The sequence below is a fragment of the Halyomorpha halys genome, unplaced genomic scaffold (assembly GCF_000696795.3).
Source record: "Halyomorpha halys isolate HHAL.00 unplaced genomic scaffold, Hhal_1.1 Scaffold100.1, whole genome shotgun sequence".
In the NCBI taxonomy this organism is placed as follows: Eukaryota; Metazoa; Arthropoda; class Insecta; order Hemiptera; family Pentatomidae; genus Halyomorpha; species Halyomorpha halys.
In genome coordinates, this window is record NW_027112088.1 from 1,746,284 (window position 1) to 1,766,645 (window position 20,362).

General features: G+C 28.9%; 1 protein-coding gene across 2 annotated transcripts in view; it reads left to right on the forward strand.

The window, feature by feature from the left end:
* Window positions 1–4,878: 4,878 nt before the first annotated feature.
* The window catches only part of LOC106677504 (atrial natriuretic peptide-converting enzyme), a 284,835-nt gene continuing 269,351 nt past the window's right edge, over window positions 4,879–20,362 (forward strand). The window contains exon 1 of one of the 2 annotated variants that reach the window (XM_014415483.3): window positions 4,879–4,929. In XM_014415483.3, coding sequence (XP_014270969.1) covers window positions 4,906–4,929 — 24 coding nt within the window. In that variant the 5' untranslated portion in view covers window positions 4,879–4,905. The remainder of the gene's footprint in view (window positions 4,930–20,362) is intronic. The other variant, XM_067050075.1, reaches the window with a different exon arrangement.

Consider the following 20,362-nt stretch of genomic DNA (forward strand, 5'->3'; position numbering starts at 1 on the left):
CATATATATTTAGCTAAAAATCCTCTAGTTCAACTAAAAATTCGAAATAATGCAAGCACTTCAGTCCAGTTTTACTACAGCTGCAACCACTGTAGGAAACTTCTTACACTTGCAGGAGAATTGCACTAAGTGAGCTGAGAAATTACTCTTTCGAAAATTATTCAGATCGGGAAATTATTCTGATGGTGTCGTAAAACTGGACCGAGTTGCTATACCCTTCGCTGGGCTTGTGGTTGCAAATCGTGCATAAACTCGGCAGCATTTAAACTTGAGGATTCTGGCCACGAAGAAAAACATAATAATATAAAGATTGCGCTTGTCAACCCCCAAACACTTTAAAAGTAGGAACAACACAAGCAATCCTAAGAGAACATTATTTAAACAAGAGTATATTTGCCCTAAAAGAGCTATTTAAGTCCATTAGTTCTCGAGATATAGCTTTTTAAAAAGCAAAATTACTTAAAAATCTACTGAAAGATAAGTAGTTAGTTAATTTATTTTGAGAAATCTATATCTCAGGGACTATGTGACGTACAGATGTCTATTAGCACTCAAATTAAAGCTAGTTTAATGGACTATAAAGAGGTTTATGACCTTTACCTTCATAGGAATAGTAGTTTTCATGATATTTGCTAAAGTAAATTGATTTATAGTTGTTCGGAAAATTAGTTTGATTTATGATAAGCTTCATTTCACAAACCATTGAACGTACAGATGTCTGCCAGCGCTCAAATTAAAGCTTGTTAAATTTACTACAAAATAGTTATAATATTTATCTTTGTAGGAGTAGTAGTTATTTGATATATTTGACAAAACAAATTCACAATATGTTAATTTCTAGTTCGTATAAAAATTTAGATTTTTGAAAAAATATATCTCTAGATCCATAAGTCACACATATGCCAACACTCAAAATAAAGGATATTTAACTTACTATAAAGTAATTTATGAAATTTATCTTCGTAGGGGTAGTAGTTTTTATGATATTCACACATGAATATAAATTTGGCAAATGAAAATTTATCCGAACAACTATAAATCAATTTATTTTAGCAAATTTCATGTAAACTATTACTGCTACGAAGATAAACATCATAAGCTACTTTATAGCCCATTAAACTAGCTTTAATTTGAGTGCTAATATAGATCTGTACGTCAAATGGTTTTTGATATATACATTTTTCAAAATAAATTCACTAACTACTGATCTTTCAGTACGTCCCATACAACATTTTTATGAAATGTTGCTTTTTAAAAAGCTATAACTCGAAAACTATTTAACGTAAATAATTCTATTAGGGGTCATATTTTAGAAAAATTACACTTCTTTAAATGACGTTCTCTTAGGTTTTCTTGTGTTGTTTCTACTTTTAAAGATATAGAGTTCCAAATGAAAAATTAGTTTTTTTATAGCTTTGAAACAGCCGCCATTTTTTATTCCTCCTACCTATACTTGGCAGACTCATCAATTTTGACTAGTAATTATACATAGTTTTCATTAATGTAATAAAAAATTGGGGTGAGGTAACTGCCTTTTTTCTCTTCTTGGGCTCTTGTACTATATGGTTTTTTACATATAAATCTTTAACGATGAGTCCTAGCGAAAAGTTTGTAATATAAAAAATCAAAAATCATTAAATTTTGCTATTGGAGCTCAAGGAACAATCGCATGAGGTGAACCGAATGAGAATTGAATGTTGTTTAATTTGTTATACAATAACATTGTCGCTAATATGGCCCGTTAAGGAGTTATATGCGTACAACAAGAGAAAAGACCTAATTCATTACAAAATTAAATTAATCAGCTAATAAGCAAGAATTTTAGGACTGTCAAAAGCGCATTTTCGTGTGTGTGTATAACCTTTTATGGGCGGAATTTTATGAATGGGGTGTAAAAATCTACTAATTCAAAATATCACAAAATATTTTAAATTTAGAATTTTATACAACTTCTTACATGCACGACCTCTTTTCATTTATATGGCGATGTATGTTCATAGATTATTACACTTCCTGTGTTTTAGGGAATTTAAGCAACTGAAATAAAATAAAACATTTTTATATCCTATTAAATTCTTACAATTAAATTATAAACATTCCTTTTTTAAATTTATTTATAAGTTTATATTTTCTGATATAAACTTGTATCATTGGGATATCGCGATATAATTACTACCATTATCTAAATTGTAGATACGCATCCACTCAGAGAAAGCTTAAGTTAAGACGAATATGGTAAAAAGAATCGTTCAAAAAGTTCGATTTACCAGAAGGAGTGATTCCCTGAATAAAGGTCTTATGTTGTCATATTACTAGGAGAAGGTCGGGTAGCCCTGGGAATTGAAATTCTTAAGGAACCAAACAAGCTCTGTAAGTAGAACTTTGCATCGGATGGCTTCCTCCCCAACCCCTTTCTAAAGTGGAAACAAATGCAAATAAGTTGCGGTGAGGAGGCAGAGTGAACAACACGTTACTTCCGTCAAAAAGTTTACGTGGATCATGTCAAACTTTGTTGAAGGTTAAGTAGAATAAGTAAGGCTTTATGTAGCGGATGGAATAAAGACATCAAACCTTTCTTTTTTAGTTTCTAAAAATTTTATAAGTCATTATTTCAATAATTTCCAAAATTTTTATTGGCCATTATTGCCTTAATTTCCGAATCGAAATGTATAATAACTATTTAAACAAAGGGGACTTGTGGTCAAATTTGATAAATTCTACGGTAAAGTTTTGAGTGACGGAGAAATTTTAAAAAGTTTATCTGTTTGTTCAAATTCCTTTATAGGATGGTTTCTAGCTGAGTAGATTTTAGCAAAGAACATGAGGTCAATTTATTGTCTTAGAAGGTCGAGTGGAGGCTCGCCTGCATCGACGTATAGACTACTTGCAGGGTTGGAACGCACCCTTAGCTATTCTGAGTCCCGTACTTTTTACGGATTCCAGCATTTTCAGGAAGGTACTCGATGATGCTTTTACCGACCATTTTCAAAAGATTAAGGGAGCGGAGGCAACTGGCTTTTAATTTCTTGATATGCTGAACCCAACTGAGCGTCCAATCGGAGGTATCTGACATTGTGAGCGAAAGTAACTGGTAGATTGTCATCAAACCTTGACTACCTCGTTACTGCAGTGGAAGCTCGTACCTGGTCAGGGGGATTGACTTATATTTTGTGGTGGTCCCACATAATCAAAACTTGACTCAGCCGGTTAGAATAGTGTGGTAACCTGTAGACTACCCCTCCATATGTCAGAAATGACCAGAAAGGGGATCATAAAAACAAATGCTTTTATCATATTTATTTATTTTTTTTTGTTTGTTTGTACACTTACCAGAGTAAGAGTTGTAAAAGAATATAGCGTGGCAATAATCGGGTACTCTCCGTTGGTTAATCTCTCACAGTGTAATTAATAGATTTTATAACACTAGGAATTGAAGAAGATAAAATGTTTAGTAATAAAATATTTAAAGTGGCTAAAGACTAAACACTTAAGTATTTACAATGATGATCGAAGTTTTTATCACCTCTTCCATACGTCTCTAAAAAGCGCCTAGCGACGGGGGATTAAAAGGCCCAAACAAGTGAGAATATGACATCATCGTCATATAAAAAGGAGTTAGCAAAAATAAAAAAGTAACGCAAAGGTGATAAAGATGTCAGAAAAAAATGAAGGTGAAGGAAATCAAAAAATGAAAGGAAGGAAAAAATTAAAAATTTTTAAAACAGAGAAACATATCTAAAGCCTTCCCCAAAAAGATCGAGAGACCGAGTGCATCATATGTTGTGAAACATTTGAAGGAGCCTCGAATGCAAAGATTGGGCCCATGAAGATTGTTTTTATATTGATTCGATAGATCAATATTACAATTGGTATGTTAGTAGGGGAAAAAAACGTTTGGATCGCTATTAATAATGTTTGTGGAGGAACCCAAATGTATGTCCGTGGCTATCCGCCAGCTTTTGTAATGTCATAATCAAAGGGTAAAGTAATTTTAATTTTTTTTTTGAAAAGTTATTAACAAATTTAATTAATATGATCTCAGGATTTAAGAAATCCCTAAGTTAGTTTTCAGAGTAAAATACAGACAGAAATGTTGTCGTTTGTATTTTTTATTGTAATTAATTTATGTGTCCGTGGCTATCCGACCTTTCCCAATACTGCCTCAGTCTTAGGTAATTGAACTATGCAAGCAAGTCAAATCATATCAAATACTTGGATATCCTATTAAAATCTTAGAATTAACTTTCCAAGTCATTTTGATACGGAATTGAGCTATGAGGCTCCACTAAACCATCTAATTCCTCTCGAATCCAATCCTTACAGTCCAAAATCCTTCGTAAAATCCTTAATGCTCCTTACTTCGTCACAAATCAAATTATCCATCAGGACCTCAATGTCCCCTATGTTGCCGATTTGGCCAGAACCAGATACCAACCCTTCCTTAATAAACTTCCCAATCACCTAAACCAACTCGTTTCTAACCTGGCTTCTCCTTCACTACCTAATAATCCTCCTAGGTGTCTGAAAAGAAGATGGCCTCGAGATATTCTCCTTTAGAAATGTTATATAAATGGTAAATATAACTTACAGGAAATTTACTTGATGTGTATATATGTATACAGTTGTAAATAACAATAAATAAATTATTAAAAAAAAAAAGTCATTTTGAAAAGTGCCTGGTTAATTAGGCTGGTTAATTACCTTGTTTGTTACCCCCTTTGCTAATGACCTTGCCATGAAGTGTTCGCATTAGATTTTCGTAATAAAATTACTACCAAAAATGATGGAAATTCCAAACTGGCACCCCCTCGGAACAAGCTAAAGTCGAAGCGAGAGGAGGGGGAGGAATAACCCCGAAGCACCGACCGGCACCTCCAATCCAGCAGTCCGCCTCTCGCAGCCGCCATGGGAACTTTACTCCTCGAACCTGTGAGTACTAGCTCATCTATCGTAACATCTTTCTCACGATAGCCATTGTCTTGCTAATTGTTTTAGCGCATTTTATTCAAGTTCATTAACGTCACCTTCGTAAATAGGAGGATTGATTTCTTATTTACTATTCCTCATATCCTACTGAAGATGTTCCTTACTGTATATCATTGGTATATTTTAAATAAATTTCGGGATAATTTGTAAGAAGAAATTTTAATTTATCTATACAAAAATAAAACAGATTATTCGTCATCAAGCCCCTTCTTTTTAAAAAGTTTCCTTTTTAAATTCCCAGAAAAATACTTAATTTTAATTTAAGTATACTTTAATCGAACCAATACAAAACAATTACATTTAAAAATGAGAGTCCTTGATTTAAAATTCTGTTTATAATATATAAACAGAACTTTTAGAAATGTGACTTTATTATTATTTATTTTTTTCATTAATTGTTGGTTCAATTTCATTGTGATGTTTGTGGAGAGCATTTACTGATTTAAGATAGCAGTTAATTCATAATTTTTATATTCTTGAATTTTTTTTTTTTATCATTTCACATTTTTCATTAGTTACGTCACGAATTAAGTTGGGTATTTTTGGCATTGCGAAGGGAATGGAAATTTCAGTTTAAAATACAAGATAAAAAATTTTGAAATGTCCCATATTGGCGTTGCAACAATAAATTACTTACTTATTAATAATAAATAAATAATAAAAAATAAATCTATTAATAATTATAAATAATAAATAGATTGGCTTGTTCCAATCTAAAAAATTAGCTTTTAAAAATTAACATTTTTTTAAATGAAAATGATAATAGTTTAAGCTATAGCAACATGAATCAATATTTACATATTATATTATTTTTAAATTCACTAAGTTGTAATATAGGCTTATTGTATTTCATAATAACCAAAAATATTAAATTTAATAAAATTGATCTATACTAGGTTTATATTATTATAAATCACTGGTTTCCTTCAATAGTGGCACATCTGATAACAAAATAAATAAATTATTTTCTTGTATTTGTATTTGACCTATTCTATAGATTGTACCGTGGATTGTAATTACTTTTTGTCAACTCTACTAACCCTTCGAGACAATCTATAGAGAGACCGCACAAGAGAAAGAAAACGCCTGTCTTCCGTATCATCTTTAGAACACGTTCATTTCAAAATAAAGCCAAAACTTTATTTTATTTATTTTTTTTAGATGTGCCACCATTTATGCAAAGAAGCTATATGTTTTGTATTATAGATATATCTTTTACAAGAAAAATTAATTAAATAAATAATAATAAAACAAACTGCCAAAACCATCAACTTAAAACTAAATGCTAATACCTACATAACATTTACGTATATATTTCAAATAACACTTCTGAAATTTAAGTTTTATCAGATTTTTTTCCCTTAATAGATTTATATAGTGTTACGACTCGTAGATTGAAACAAAATAAAAAATAGATACATAAAATAAAATTTTATGTTGTTTGGTCTCACGAAGCTGTTTTTTTTTTTTAAATTCCTTAAAAACATTCAAAATCGTACCATAAATATTACAAACTGATCCCTTATCGAAAGTATCCTGTTAAACCCTTGCTTATTGACTGAGGAATCTACAACAGATAGACAAACATTGAAATTTAGAATCGTGTATTCTTTGTCTGAAAGTTGTTCTTTAAGTGTTTCTGACAGGAAAAAAAAATGACTACAAACGAATTCCTGCTATTATAATGTCAATTCGTGAATCTATATAGTTCAATAAACTTTTTTACTATATAGGGAGTTTTTTTTTGTAAAACAAGGAAAATTTTAATTTAAAGTCCATCATTCTTTCACCAACTTGTGTTTTGCATAATACTTATGAAAAAAAAAGAAGTAGGTGTTACGATTCGTTTAAAGGATGTTCGATAAAAATAGTAAACTTTTTTCCTGACGAAAAGCAGTAAAAATTCCGTTCCTAGCCGGTTTCTCTTTATGTTTTGAAAACACAAACGTATACTCGTTGGCCTCATCGGACAATGACCTTCCTCACTAGAGGTTTCTCGGGTTCAAGTCTTGCTGTAGAATAATAAAAACTTTAAACAATTTACATTATATTATTAAGGTATAAACTCTAATAATAGAAATTTTAACTATAAATAGAATGCTCATAATAATATTTTTTTAATTACTCAAATAATTTAAAACAATTCCCTCCCTCTATAAGGAAAATAATTTTATTGCTCTTATTATTGTATGCTTGAATTTATAATGAATATGAAGTATATACATGAATTAATTTTAATTATTTTGTTTGATATATGTGAGATATGTCATATCACTAACAAAGATAATTTTTGGTAATTTTAGAAGAACCAAAAAAAAAATCTTTTTAATTACATATATTATCTCATAATTACGATACATATTTATTTAAGCATTATTTTAATTGTTACTTGAGGCATGGATGACCTCAGGTTTACGCCTACGCATCAAATTAAGGATTTAAATATATTTATACCAAAAATGACCATCTGGCATTTGGTTCAAATTTGGGAAAAACCGAGTTATAAAATTTGTTACTTCTAAATTCGGTTTTTGAAGATTAATAATTATACTGTATAAAATTAAGAAATATGAAGCCAAAGATAGATTTACAATCAAAATATAAAAATAATATGAATTACATGGTAAATTAGATATCATAAAATTTATTCATACTCTGTACCTTTTAAATTAATTATTCGGTAACATCAATATTCAAAACTACCTACTATTGATGTTTTAATATAGTATTCATATAAAACCAGAAAAAAAAAGAAGCAAATTTATAAAATTATAGTGCTGTTAAATATTTCTAAAAATAAAGTGGTTTAAATCGAAGAAAGTTGCTTGAATGATGGAAGCAAGCGCACCCATTAAAACGAAGCTATCCCGAATTAATGAAGAAACCTAGTATCCTTAAGGTTTCTTAACACTGATATATTTAAGGTTGGAATCCGAAACCGAGGTTTTTTTTTTCTACTAGGCGAGAAATTGGACGAAGAGAAAATATTTAAAGAATAAAATATATTTCTAATAAGAATTTTGTTATATGCATCAGTATAAGTTATTTATAAAAAATATTAGTAATACAATTTTTAAATTAATCTAATTTAAAGCCTATAAATAATTGATAATAACTATATTTATTTTTAATTATAAAAAATAACATAAACAAATCAAAACGCTTAAAGGATTTGAAAACGCCAACACACTGTTTTAGTCACTTTTTCAATGTTGCTCGACTAATTTTTTTTTTCAAATACTGATCTACTGCTAGTAAATGTTTGAAAGGTTAGAAAGGTAATCCCGGGCCTAATTCTAGGATTTCGGGGGCAAGGTGGCCAGGGAAATATTACACTCTGATATTTTTGGTGTTATGGGTTTTTGGGTCCTTGAGAGGCTGTGACACATAGTACATCGACCAGTTGTAAAGATTGAGATTTAAAGCAGTCATATAAAACAATTTTTAATTAAAAATAATCGAATAAAATTATTTGTGCAAATTATTTGTTTTTGTATACAAGGATGAGACAATTGTTAGGCAACTAGTGGTTAACTCATATGGAAGTTACAGTAAGAAAAAATAAAATTATATTTAATCATTATTTTACATATTATAATGAACATGTTTTAGTTTCAACAGGATTTTAAAGGTCTACATCAGATGTAAAGCAGGCGGTATTAAACAAATTTAAAAATTGAATCTTTAAAATATAGTTTAAAAATAAAAGTCATCATTTACTAAGAATTTCTCTCTTATCGCTTAAAATTAAAATTAAAAAGTGTCTTACTACCACACCGATTCCTATATCCAGAGAAGTGTAATGTTTGGATCTTAGCATGGTCGAGAAATCAACCAGTTTACAAAAACGCATAAATTTAGCACAAATCCCAACAACTCCGACGAATTTCAAACGAATTTACTTTTTTAATGTCAGCTTTAATGAAATTAAAAGTAATTTTATTCAGAGATGCGTAGTCCTCTAAGAATAATTACGATCAACAATTGAGTGTCTTTGGTCTGGCATATAATGAATTAATAACTAAATAATGATAATATTAATAAAAAGAATAAAATTTAAAATGGAAGAATGTAATGAGGCTTCAAACTTGATATTTATAAATAATTGTTAGCAAATGACAATAAAATAATTGACGATGAGATACTGAAAACATATATAAACAGAATAAAGTAAAACACAGAAAAAAGTAATGATGAATTCAAGAAATAATATATGTTTAAATGAGGTTAATGAGGAGATTTTACGACTGGATGTGGGTAGGGAATTCCAGAACGAGGTAGCACGGATGATAAAGGATTTTTTAAGGAAACCGTTCTTTGAGAGGTAATGTACAAGGTTGTGTGTTACAGGAGTTAATCATATTTTTAATAACATTAAGTTTGAACATAACTATTAAATGAAATGAATTAATGAAACAAAAATATTCAGTAATTTCCATCATAGGAAAAATTTAACTTTCTTGACTTATGAAAGTTCGGTAAATATCGTTTAATGATAGTGGAAATAACCTCGAGAGAAAAAAATTACAACAAACAAACATGTAATTTAACAATGCAATAACGAAAGTAACTACATGTCATTGACTCGTCTAGAAGGAAGATAGCAAACAACTTTGGCCTCAACCGCTAGAATGACGAATGGGATCTATTATGAGTCAATAATACAACGCTGAGTGGTCTGTGGGTGATGGTAAAGGTAAAGTCATCTTGCCGGGTTGGTCACAAGGTTCAAGAAAATTAGGAGGATTTATGAGGTGTTTCCAACTTATTTAACAACGAAAAATTACTTTATTTATAATCTTAACACTTCCTTGAGACTGGTTAATATTGTTTGAATAAATAAAATTTTATCCATCTTAGTCTCAAAACATTTTTATTCCATTTATAAGTCTGACGTTTCGGCCGATTGGGCCATCCTCAAGGGCAATTTTAGAACCAAAACAATTAAAAAACTACTCCTATTCTATTGTTGTGATACATTTTTCTGTCGACTGTGATAAATAATTTTAATTTTTAATTTAATGTGAAAAATCGATTAATCAGGGGAAATTGTAGACTGATATGAATGACCTGGGCAGAATAGCCTGCATAAAGTTGTTTTAAAAATAATTTGGTTCTAAAATTGTATTAAGATTGTCCTTGAGGATGGCCAAATTGGCCGAAACGTCGGACTTATAAATGGAATAAAAATATTCTGATACTAAAATTTTATTTATTTAAACATAAAATTACTGTTTAACGGAATACAAATCGTTAATTATAAATGATTTCTTATCCTTCGTTCATGATTTCTTATACCGATAGAGCAATTTTACAACCAAAGTTACTTATATATTTTAAATGCAATTAGAAACAGAATATCATAGATTAAAAAATAAAATATAGTTTATTGAAGAAACATAGGAAAAATATCTTTTAAAATAATACTAATTTTTTTATTTTATTCATTTTTTTTTTTTTTTTGCCAAGACTCCCATTGGAGTCTTACACTGCCTAACCATGATTGGGGGTCAAAGTTTTTCATTTTGTGGGACCACCACTCAATTCGAACCAGCACCGTCAATAGACATCAAATTGGTAAGCACTGAGCTACGAGCGGCCACAATAATAATACTAATTACTAATTACTAATAATAATACTAATAATACTAATTTCTATGGGTTATAGAGTCATGTATATAATAATTTCTAAAAAAAATTCAAATGGTCGGCGATTTGAGGAGTTTACTTATTGCAGGGAATTGATTTGAAAATAGACAAATCAGTAAGTGCAATGCTTCATCTAATTAATCTATAATGGATAGTTGGATTTGCCAGGATTTTTTTTTAAATTTCTCAGAAAGTATTATATTGAGGATTAAGAGGTAATATGGAACTCCATAGTTTTTGAATAGCTTTCTTATCGAGTTGGAATTTAAATTTTTGGTCTAGGTAGTTTGCTAATATAATTTTACGAGGATTTTGAAGGCCATTTTTCAGTTTTTAGACTCCAAAGGAACATAACTACTAAGTAATAAAGTGAAAGTTGGATTATTGATTTTTGGTAAACCTACCTTCTAAGTAAAAAAAAAAAAATTTTTTCTCAAACAAAACATTGTATTGATAGAACACAAAGAAAAGTCGAGAACAGAATTAAAAATTTAATATTTAAATTATCAATTAGAAAAATATATAATATGCTACATACTCACTGATTCAATTTACTGTACAATTCAATGTTCTTACCTGAAATAAAAAAAATTATATTAGTGAAGTCTTCATCAGCTTTATCGATCAATATCTGAGTAATACTATTACATTTATTGATCAATTTATTTTTAAACCAATAAATATAAATGCATATTTTCCAAGATAGGTATTCAAGATTATATTTTTAAAAAAAACTTAAATATGGTATTTAAGCACCGTAAGACTATTAAATGGAGTCAATATGAAGCATAACATCTGGTAAGAATGCTATTAAAATGGTTGTAAAGAACCGTTCTTCAAAAAGACTATTACTCTTAAAAAAACCTTTAATTGATGTTTAGGTTTTACGTCCACACTTAAAAAAATATTTACAGTCCCAATCTCGAACAGGATTTTCACCTTCTCGGCCTTTATGGCTGTGATTCTATCTACAATTACTAGTGATAGTTTTTTAATAGTTTTTCTAAATAATTGATTGTCAGTGGGTGTGTTTCAATGAGTTTAAAGAGGGAGATGGTTGTAATTTATCTCTTGTTAATTAAAATATATTAATTTTTTAATTTTATTATTTTTTATTTGAATCATTGGTTTCATTATGGGTTATTTCTTTGGTGTCTAGGAAACTGTGGGTAAGGATTATCAAAACTATAGTTCTTTAATGTTATGAGATTTCGTAGATGATCTAATAGAAGTTATTAGTTATGCCTATGATATATACATCGGATAAAATACGCAATGTTTCATAACCACTATACCAATGTACTTTAGACCCGCAAAAGTCTTGTCCAGCGTACCAAGAGAACAGATTCTTGATAATGTTAATTATGCAGCATGATTTTTTTTTTTTTTTTTAATTTTTTAGAAATGTAAATACTAAGTTCAGATTATTATATTATTGATTTATATAAATGCTTTTTAATTTATAATTATTTTTGAATATCAATATTTGTGTATGTAAGCCATTTATTGCACTGCATGTCTCTATTCATGAGGGTTACCACCAAAACAAATAGATATATTATTGGTAATTACTATATTTTCCTCTAAAGAATAGAAAATGTAGATAGGAAGATAATACCTACAGCGTTTACTATAGTTTATAGAAAAACGAAGGATAGTCTTCGATATCCAAGACCAAACCAAAGATATTGGTCTCGAAATAATGTTGAGTTGGTTGGAGAATCGAAACGTCTTCAAAATGAAAAATTATAAATATATTGTTTATTATTTAATTCAAAACTTTATTTATTGATAAATAATAGAATATGCCATTGTTGGGCAATAGATAATAGTGATAACTGATCACATCAATACTAAAATAAAAAAAAAATAAACAAATAAAAAATATCATAAAATAAAATAAATACATTAATGAAAAAAAATTACATAAAAATAAATAAAATATCTCTCTAAATATATATAAACAGAAGGATAAAAATCAAACTACGTTCATGAAAAAAAAATTATAATAATAATAATAAATAAATAAAAATAATCACTGTCACATTTATAATATTATTTACAATATTTACATTAGCGACCTGTGGTACCCGAACCCACTCTATCCCCCACGTGTGAGGGGCTCTTGTAAATAAAAAACTCGGTAAATGTAATTAATGTAATCACAAGCAGGTAAATTGTTGGTTATCATTAAATATCACTGATAAGGTATCGCAAAATCGTCGTGAGTATAGTTATTGTTAGTACGTTGTTGTTGTTACAGGGTATAGTTATTGTTATTACGTTGTTGTTAGGTGAGTATATTTTGGGTTATTGTTTCAAAAAAGGTATGTAGGCATCGATTTCTGTATCATAACAACACACTCAGGTTCGTCAAACACTATTATTATTAAAAATATTGTATTTAAATGTATTCCATATAATGTTTAATGAATCGCTACTATTTATGTGCCAATACAGTATGAATGTAAGACCATTCATAAATGCTTATTGATTTAGAAAAAAAAAAACTTTAGGCATACTTCTAACTGGGTGGTCTATGAAAGCTGCTGATTTAATTAATAGTCGTATTAAATGCAAATGTCCCGTTATAAATTATGCCTTTCATTGCCGGGAGGGAACAGGCAGTCTGTTCAATATTTCTTTTTCAAGTTATGATGGCAAAATAAAGAACTTTATGATATTATTCAGTCATACTTTAGTATGTTGCTGAACCAGTGCACTCATGACGGGACAGTGATACGGTACTTTCTAAGGAAGTACCGACGGTTGTGCAGGGAGGTGATTTGGCCAGAATCATACTTATACGCCAGTTTTTCCACCAATTTAAAGGTAACCACTTTTTCAGAAGCTTGCCCTAAAAGAGTCTCCCGACCCCAAGGCCGATCCAAAGCTAATGCAACAGGATAAATAATTACCTTGTATAGCTGGACTCGTACCTTACTCACTGAGCTACCCAGCTCCCTAAAAATATAATCGATACCTAACAATTACAGGGTTATTAACAGGGGTTATTAATCCCTCAGTAAATTTTTTATCTTGTGTTCATTTTAATATTTCTTTATGCTTTCTATATATACTTTTTATAGTTTAGTATGTAACATCACTAAAAAGAAGTAATAATTTTATGTTTTATAAAACGATTTGGTAGGGAAAAATAGTTAGAATTAAAACTATTTCAGTTAGATTGTATAAAATAGATAGTATTGAATATTTAAAAACAAAATGGCGGATAGTACCATCGAGTTCCGAGGATCAAGAAATAAAGGAAGGACAAAAGGTCAGTATATAACATCTCAGTCAGATACGACGAAGATATTATTATTAATAAACACATCAATTGTTACGAAGAAATACCGAGGAAGAAATAAAGAGGAAGCAATGATTAGTTGGATGAGCTTCCAGTGAACCTCCTGCAACCCACCCCCGATTCGGTTAACCTTTAGAGGAACCGGTCGAATCATAGCCTCTTCATCTTCTGGAGGGGAGATTTCTTCCAGGAAGTACCCCCTCGGCTCTCTAACGATAGCCATCGCCTTCTTCGTATCAGCGAATCCATCTTGTACCGGTAGGCCCGATGACTGAGCCATTATCGATTCGTAATTCTAATCAAGCCGGATTATTACCGCGGGTTTATGAGAAGACATTGAGGTCCCCTGCATGAATGCCTTGTCGTGACGAGAATCAATCACAATAGGAGGGGAAATAATGAGGAGAGAATAACCGGCTGATGCAATCTTATTTCGACTGATTATAAAAGGACTGGAGTTCAAATTACTATTGAAGATGTAGTCAAGCAAAAACTGCTCTAAAGAAGTCACAAATGCTATCTATATAAGTGCAATGAAAAAAATCAATAAATACCCATAGAAAACAAAACCAAAACATGTTATTTGATAACAAAACCACATTAGTGCCGTGAAGTAGAACATAAGAAGTTAATTTATCCTAAATATTTTATTGTGTTTCTGGAAACTGTTCATAGTTAAGAGTCAATATTGATGACTCTGCCAACCATACCAAGAGGAAATATAAAATAGTGGTTGTTCTATAAGTTTCAGATGATATTTTTTTTAGTACTCTCATGTAAAGAAAAAATTGTTAGAAAAAGATTTAAATTTTTGCCTTGACTATACAACTGATACAGTAAATGTTATTAAAAGTAAATATTGAATTATTCAAGATAGGCCTCCAAAAATGTGTGTTTATTTTTCATTCGGAGCTCCACATACTTAAAATTAACAACACTAATAAATTTAATATTACATTATTTAAAGTAAACTAAATGTTCTCTAATATGAGCTTTTTATGTTCGACAGTTCTCTAGGAACAGTTTTTTAAATAAACAAAAATAAAATTTTTTAATTAACGAATAATCAACATCTGTGAAGTACTTTTCCAAATTCAACTAGCTTTAATTTTGGTGCTGATAAGCTGATGAATGTGAAATTGTTTCTAAGATATAGTTTTTTTTTTTATAAAGCAAAAGTTTATACGATAATTTTGATTTGGTATGGATGCTGTCGAATTGTAAAATCGTGGACACAAAATATATTAAACATGTTTTTAAAAGTTTTGATATTTATATATTTTAGTCAAAATTCCAAACAGACTTCGACAAACGGATGTTTTTTCCATTGTTTATGTATTTTTTTTAATATTATGATTAATTTTTTGTATAATATTTGCTTAATCACATTTTTGAATTGAATAAACCAAAATCTTTTTTTCGAACAACGAGAAATCAATATTTTATGAATATTATGAAAACTGCTACTACTACTCGTCAATTCAGATCTAATAGATCTTTACGTCGTTCGAAGGATTAGTCTTCATGAAACTTCGCCTAATCTTTCTCTCCGCCTCAAATTAATGATCTAAAAAAGTATGCTGAGCAGAGCTAGCTTTACGGAGCACCTATGCTCACCAACAACGCACCATTAAAGGTTTCAGAGCAGTATAGTGAGACGTATTGTGAGATATACTTATATTATAAGGGCAAAGATGGACCCCATACATACTACATTAAAACTACCGACTGTGACAGAATTTATATCGAGAAGACATATGAAATTTTCTTGTACAGCCTTCAGTACTGTAAAAACCCATTATTTTGGACACAAACACCAACAGGACGGCCATAATGGTGGCAGACACATACAAGCAGGCACAGACTTGACTGAGTGGAAGTAACTAAATTATTTTTGAATAAACATGACTGGTGAGCCCTGTCACCATCAGGCTGACATAAAATACAGATTTCCCCTTTTCTAAAGATTAAATTTCCTCAGCCCCAACTTCAAAAGTATTACTAATGCAGAAAAAGAGGCTACCCTCTACCCGTTTTTCCCGTCGTGACATCAACCCTACGAACCAATGGAGCTTGGAAAAAAGAAAAAAAAATTAGTTTCCATGATAATTGCCAAAATATTTTACAAAATAATTTTTCGTTATTAGGGAAAAAAAAATACATTTTGAAACAATGCATCTAGGGAATTGTTGAACGTTTATAGCACACATTTTATTTATTTAACAAATTTCCTCTGCTCTAAATAATGTTATATAAAGTTTTTTAGTGTTATTGGTATTTTTAATAGCTCCTAAAGTTTTGATAACTAATCAGTAGCCATTTTTTATTCTTCCAACTATAGTTTGCATATTAATAAGTTTTGATTAGTAACTATAATAGTTGTCATTAACGTAATAAAAAATTGGGATGAAATAACTCCCTTTTTTTCCTCGGGTTCTTAGACTAATAGTCTATAAAGTTTATAGAGTATATTAAGTAGTCGCTGATTTCATTTGACCTTGTAACCACAATATCATGCAATTTATTTTTTATGTATTACATACAATTTAGACTGCAAGGCATTCCCCTTGGTATTTGATGTTAATTGAGCTTAGTACATTTTCACACAATTAATCTTCTGGACAAATCTATTTTTAGACAAGAACTCGGACCCTCCACTCATCGCAACAGAAAACAAGTTTTCAACATCGGAATTTTAATCCCCCGACGTGGCTTCTGTCAGAATTCATTTCACATATATATAATGTTTATTTTTTATAGGACACTGGAGTAACCTATTATCTAGATTTCATGATGTTGATTTTTTATTTCAATATTTTGACCGGTTATAAATTACAAACATAAATTTAGAAACCCAGCAAATTATATTAAGTGCAATAATTGTATTTTATTTTCAATAATAATTTTATTAAATTACTGTTAATGAATTTAACGGAGCTGATAAGTTCCGAGCATTTTGGTTAGTTATTTTTTATAATATTAGATGATTATTAGAAAGGAAATTAAACTGTCCAAAAAGTTATGAATAAACTCAATCGAATCAATACTAGCAAAGATACAAAAACATTTTTGTGTAGGACTTTGAACAGTAGTACGAAAATTCATATGTGTGGACGCATCGAATATTTATTGTATTGCTTAACAATGATTTAAGATTTTTTTGTTAATGAATTTAACAGTATATTCAGTCCACCTACATACGCTTTTAATTTCATTCTAAATATCATTTAAAATTTAAAAATTCATGTTATAATTATTTTTCGTTTTCTAGAAGAAATTACCCTTTCATGACTTCTTTACTTCTATTTCTACTTACACAGGTGATTTTACAATTACATATAAATTTTAAAACATTAAAAAAATGAGATTAGGACAAAAATTTTAATTTATTTTTTTCTTGACTTAAGTTATATCATTAAATTATATTTAAATAACTTATAATTAATTTTAACTTATTTATTTGAAATTCACTTTTAATTTTTTAAAAAAACTGTTGATTGATTGTGTATTTTTGTTGGACAATGAAATGGATAATGGGTAAATTGCCAGAAACGTTGTTCGGATGTTGAAATAAAATAAATAAGTCATAAAAGGATAAATTTCTAGGGTAAATAGAAAAAGAAAAAGATAATAAAAAGTTCACCTTCCTTAAATGTATATCTTGAGACCAGGACATTTATTTTATTATTTTAAGGATGTTTTAATGAGTGGTTTATTTTATTATTTTAATAATATTAATAATTATGGCATATCCTTTTTTATTATGTTCACGTAACAGAAAAAAAAAAATCACTTGAAGCAAGTCAACTAAAGTAAATCATGTATTATCGGTAATCACGTTCGTTTGTAATGGTCATAACAATTATTTAATTATTGATTAATAATCTTGAAAGGGATATTGCGAATAGATAAGTGAGAAGTCAACTGAGGACTTAGTTAATAACACATTTTTTGCTTTATTAGGGCTATTCATGATCTTTAGTTAAAGCTACTAAAGTTTGTTGAATGGAGAAAGTCGTGTTAAATAGAGAAATATTCCCTTCTTTTAATAAGTTACAACGATACTGTGTTTTGTTTTTGTTTTAGAAGTTTTTCAAACTTTAATGGAGTAAAGGATAAAAAATAATGAAGTCTGAAAAGGTTTTAGAAGGAAAGTTTACGAAGTAATCCAGAAAATTGGCTTGCAGCTTCTTTGCTTTTAACATTATTAAATAATATTTAACATTTATAAACATGGTCATTAAAATGGGCTTCTAACAGTTCTATATTTATAATATTCAGCATGTAAAACCTTTTTACAATTATCACATCATGAAGACCTCTATTATTAATAAAATTGTGATATTATCAATCATTATTAATTAATTATTGGTAAGTCAATTTTGTCAACACTGAAGCGTAGATTTGTTTCTTTCCCACATAAATAGCAAACATAAAATAAAATGTTATTCACTATATTGTAACTTGTAACCCTTGGTTTCTCATCCAATATTATTGTTTTAAACTATTTATTGAGAATAAACTCTTCAAAATTATTAATACAAAATTAAATAATAGTCATGATAATTCAAAACTAACACTGATTTTATTTTATTAATTTAAAAGATTACATCCAATATGGTCCGACCAGATGACAGATCTATCAGTCGGTGCCAAAATAACACATAAAATGTTGAAAAATGAAATATAAATATTAAAATTTTGACTATTAGGGCATTGTGGAGGCTATACGATTTTTAAGCTAGGTAAGTACAATATGAATTGATCTCAAGTGATACAATTAATAATTTAATTAATAACTACTAAAATGAAAATAAAATAATAATTATTTAAAAAAATTAAATTAACTAACAATAATAAAAATAACTGACAAAATTATGAAGTAGATAATAAAACTGCAAATTTACAATTAGTGAATTAATATAATAATGCGAATAAAATAAGATGATACAGAATGTGATAAAAATAAGGATTCAATAATATCTGTTCTAAGCACACACATAAATTGCTAATTCAAATTGTAATATGATAAATAAATTACGTGGAGTTAAGAAGAAATACAGGCAGATATGGTCATATGGTGAATCAAAATCAATTATAGGAGGAAATCATCGAAGCAAGAAATTACCCAGTTAAATATTTCTTTTGGTTAATTTATTAATTACTTCTTCTGGTAAGCAATTGAACAGATATGGTACGATATAGTTTTATGTACGTTTACCAATTTTATTGTTATAGGGTGGTTCCATAAATTTAACTTTGTTTTTTAACATTTTTTTAGATATATAATTTCTTTTCAAAATGAATTATTATACATAAATTTATAGATAATTCTACAAAAATAAAATAATTTTAGAGTACCAACTATTTTAAGATTTTATGTTTTATTATTGCGGTGCTTTATTGTGCTAATGATACATTATTCACAATAAGTGACTAGTTTGCACCATGTTCAAATTGAGTTTCACATTACTCATCAACAGTCTTTATGAATGGAAAATATCAATTATTACCATATGAATCATATCGATGAGTCACGCGACCGTGGGGTTTAACCTGGAAATTCTGTCATGGATAAGTCCAATATGAAAATAGGTACGCTATATTTTCATCATACCCCATAGATTTTAGCATAATCCCATTACATAAATATGCAATATATCATTAAGAATTATATTAGTAAAAAGACGTTAGTTATACATATATATATATTTATAAACATGGAAAGTGAATTCACTTTCAACTCGTAAGGATAGTGAAGGTCTTAAAGTAGTTGGGAATTTTGAAATAATTAAATAATTTTCTGAAAGTTATACTTTCACAGGGGTCATGTTTTTAATGTCAGATCAAAAAGTTTACTTTTACCTCATCATTAAAGAGATTAAAAAACAACAACAATCTTTTGCTAGATTAAAAACTAAATGGAGTTTGTCTACTCTCATTTTTCATGCCTTTAATATATATTAATAATACTTTTTTTTTTTTTTAAAAGATTTCTTTTCGTAATTAATGGAATATATTTTAATTATATTATTTCAAAATTTTTCGAGACCAGGTAATATTTATCAATTAATTAATTTAATATCCAAAATAGTCTCAACACTATATATTTATTTATTTGTCCTACGTTTCGGCCCTTCCAGCCATCCTCAGGGACATCTTCAACATAAATTTCCTCTCACATTAATTGTTTTCTCCTTGCAGGCTATTTTGCCCAGGTCAATATCTTTATTTAAGTCAAAAACCTTTCTATTTAAAATTTTAAAAAACCATTCACTTATCTATTCTATAATATTGTCCACACCATAAAAACCCACACCATATAACTTATGGTGTGGGTTTTTATGGTGTGGACAATATTATAGAATAGATAAGTGAATGGTTTTTTAAAATTTTAAATAAAAAGGTTTTTGACTT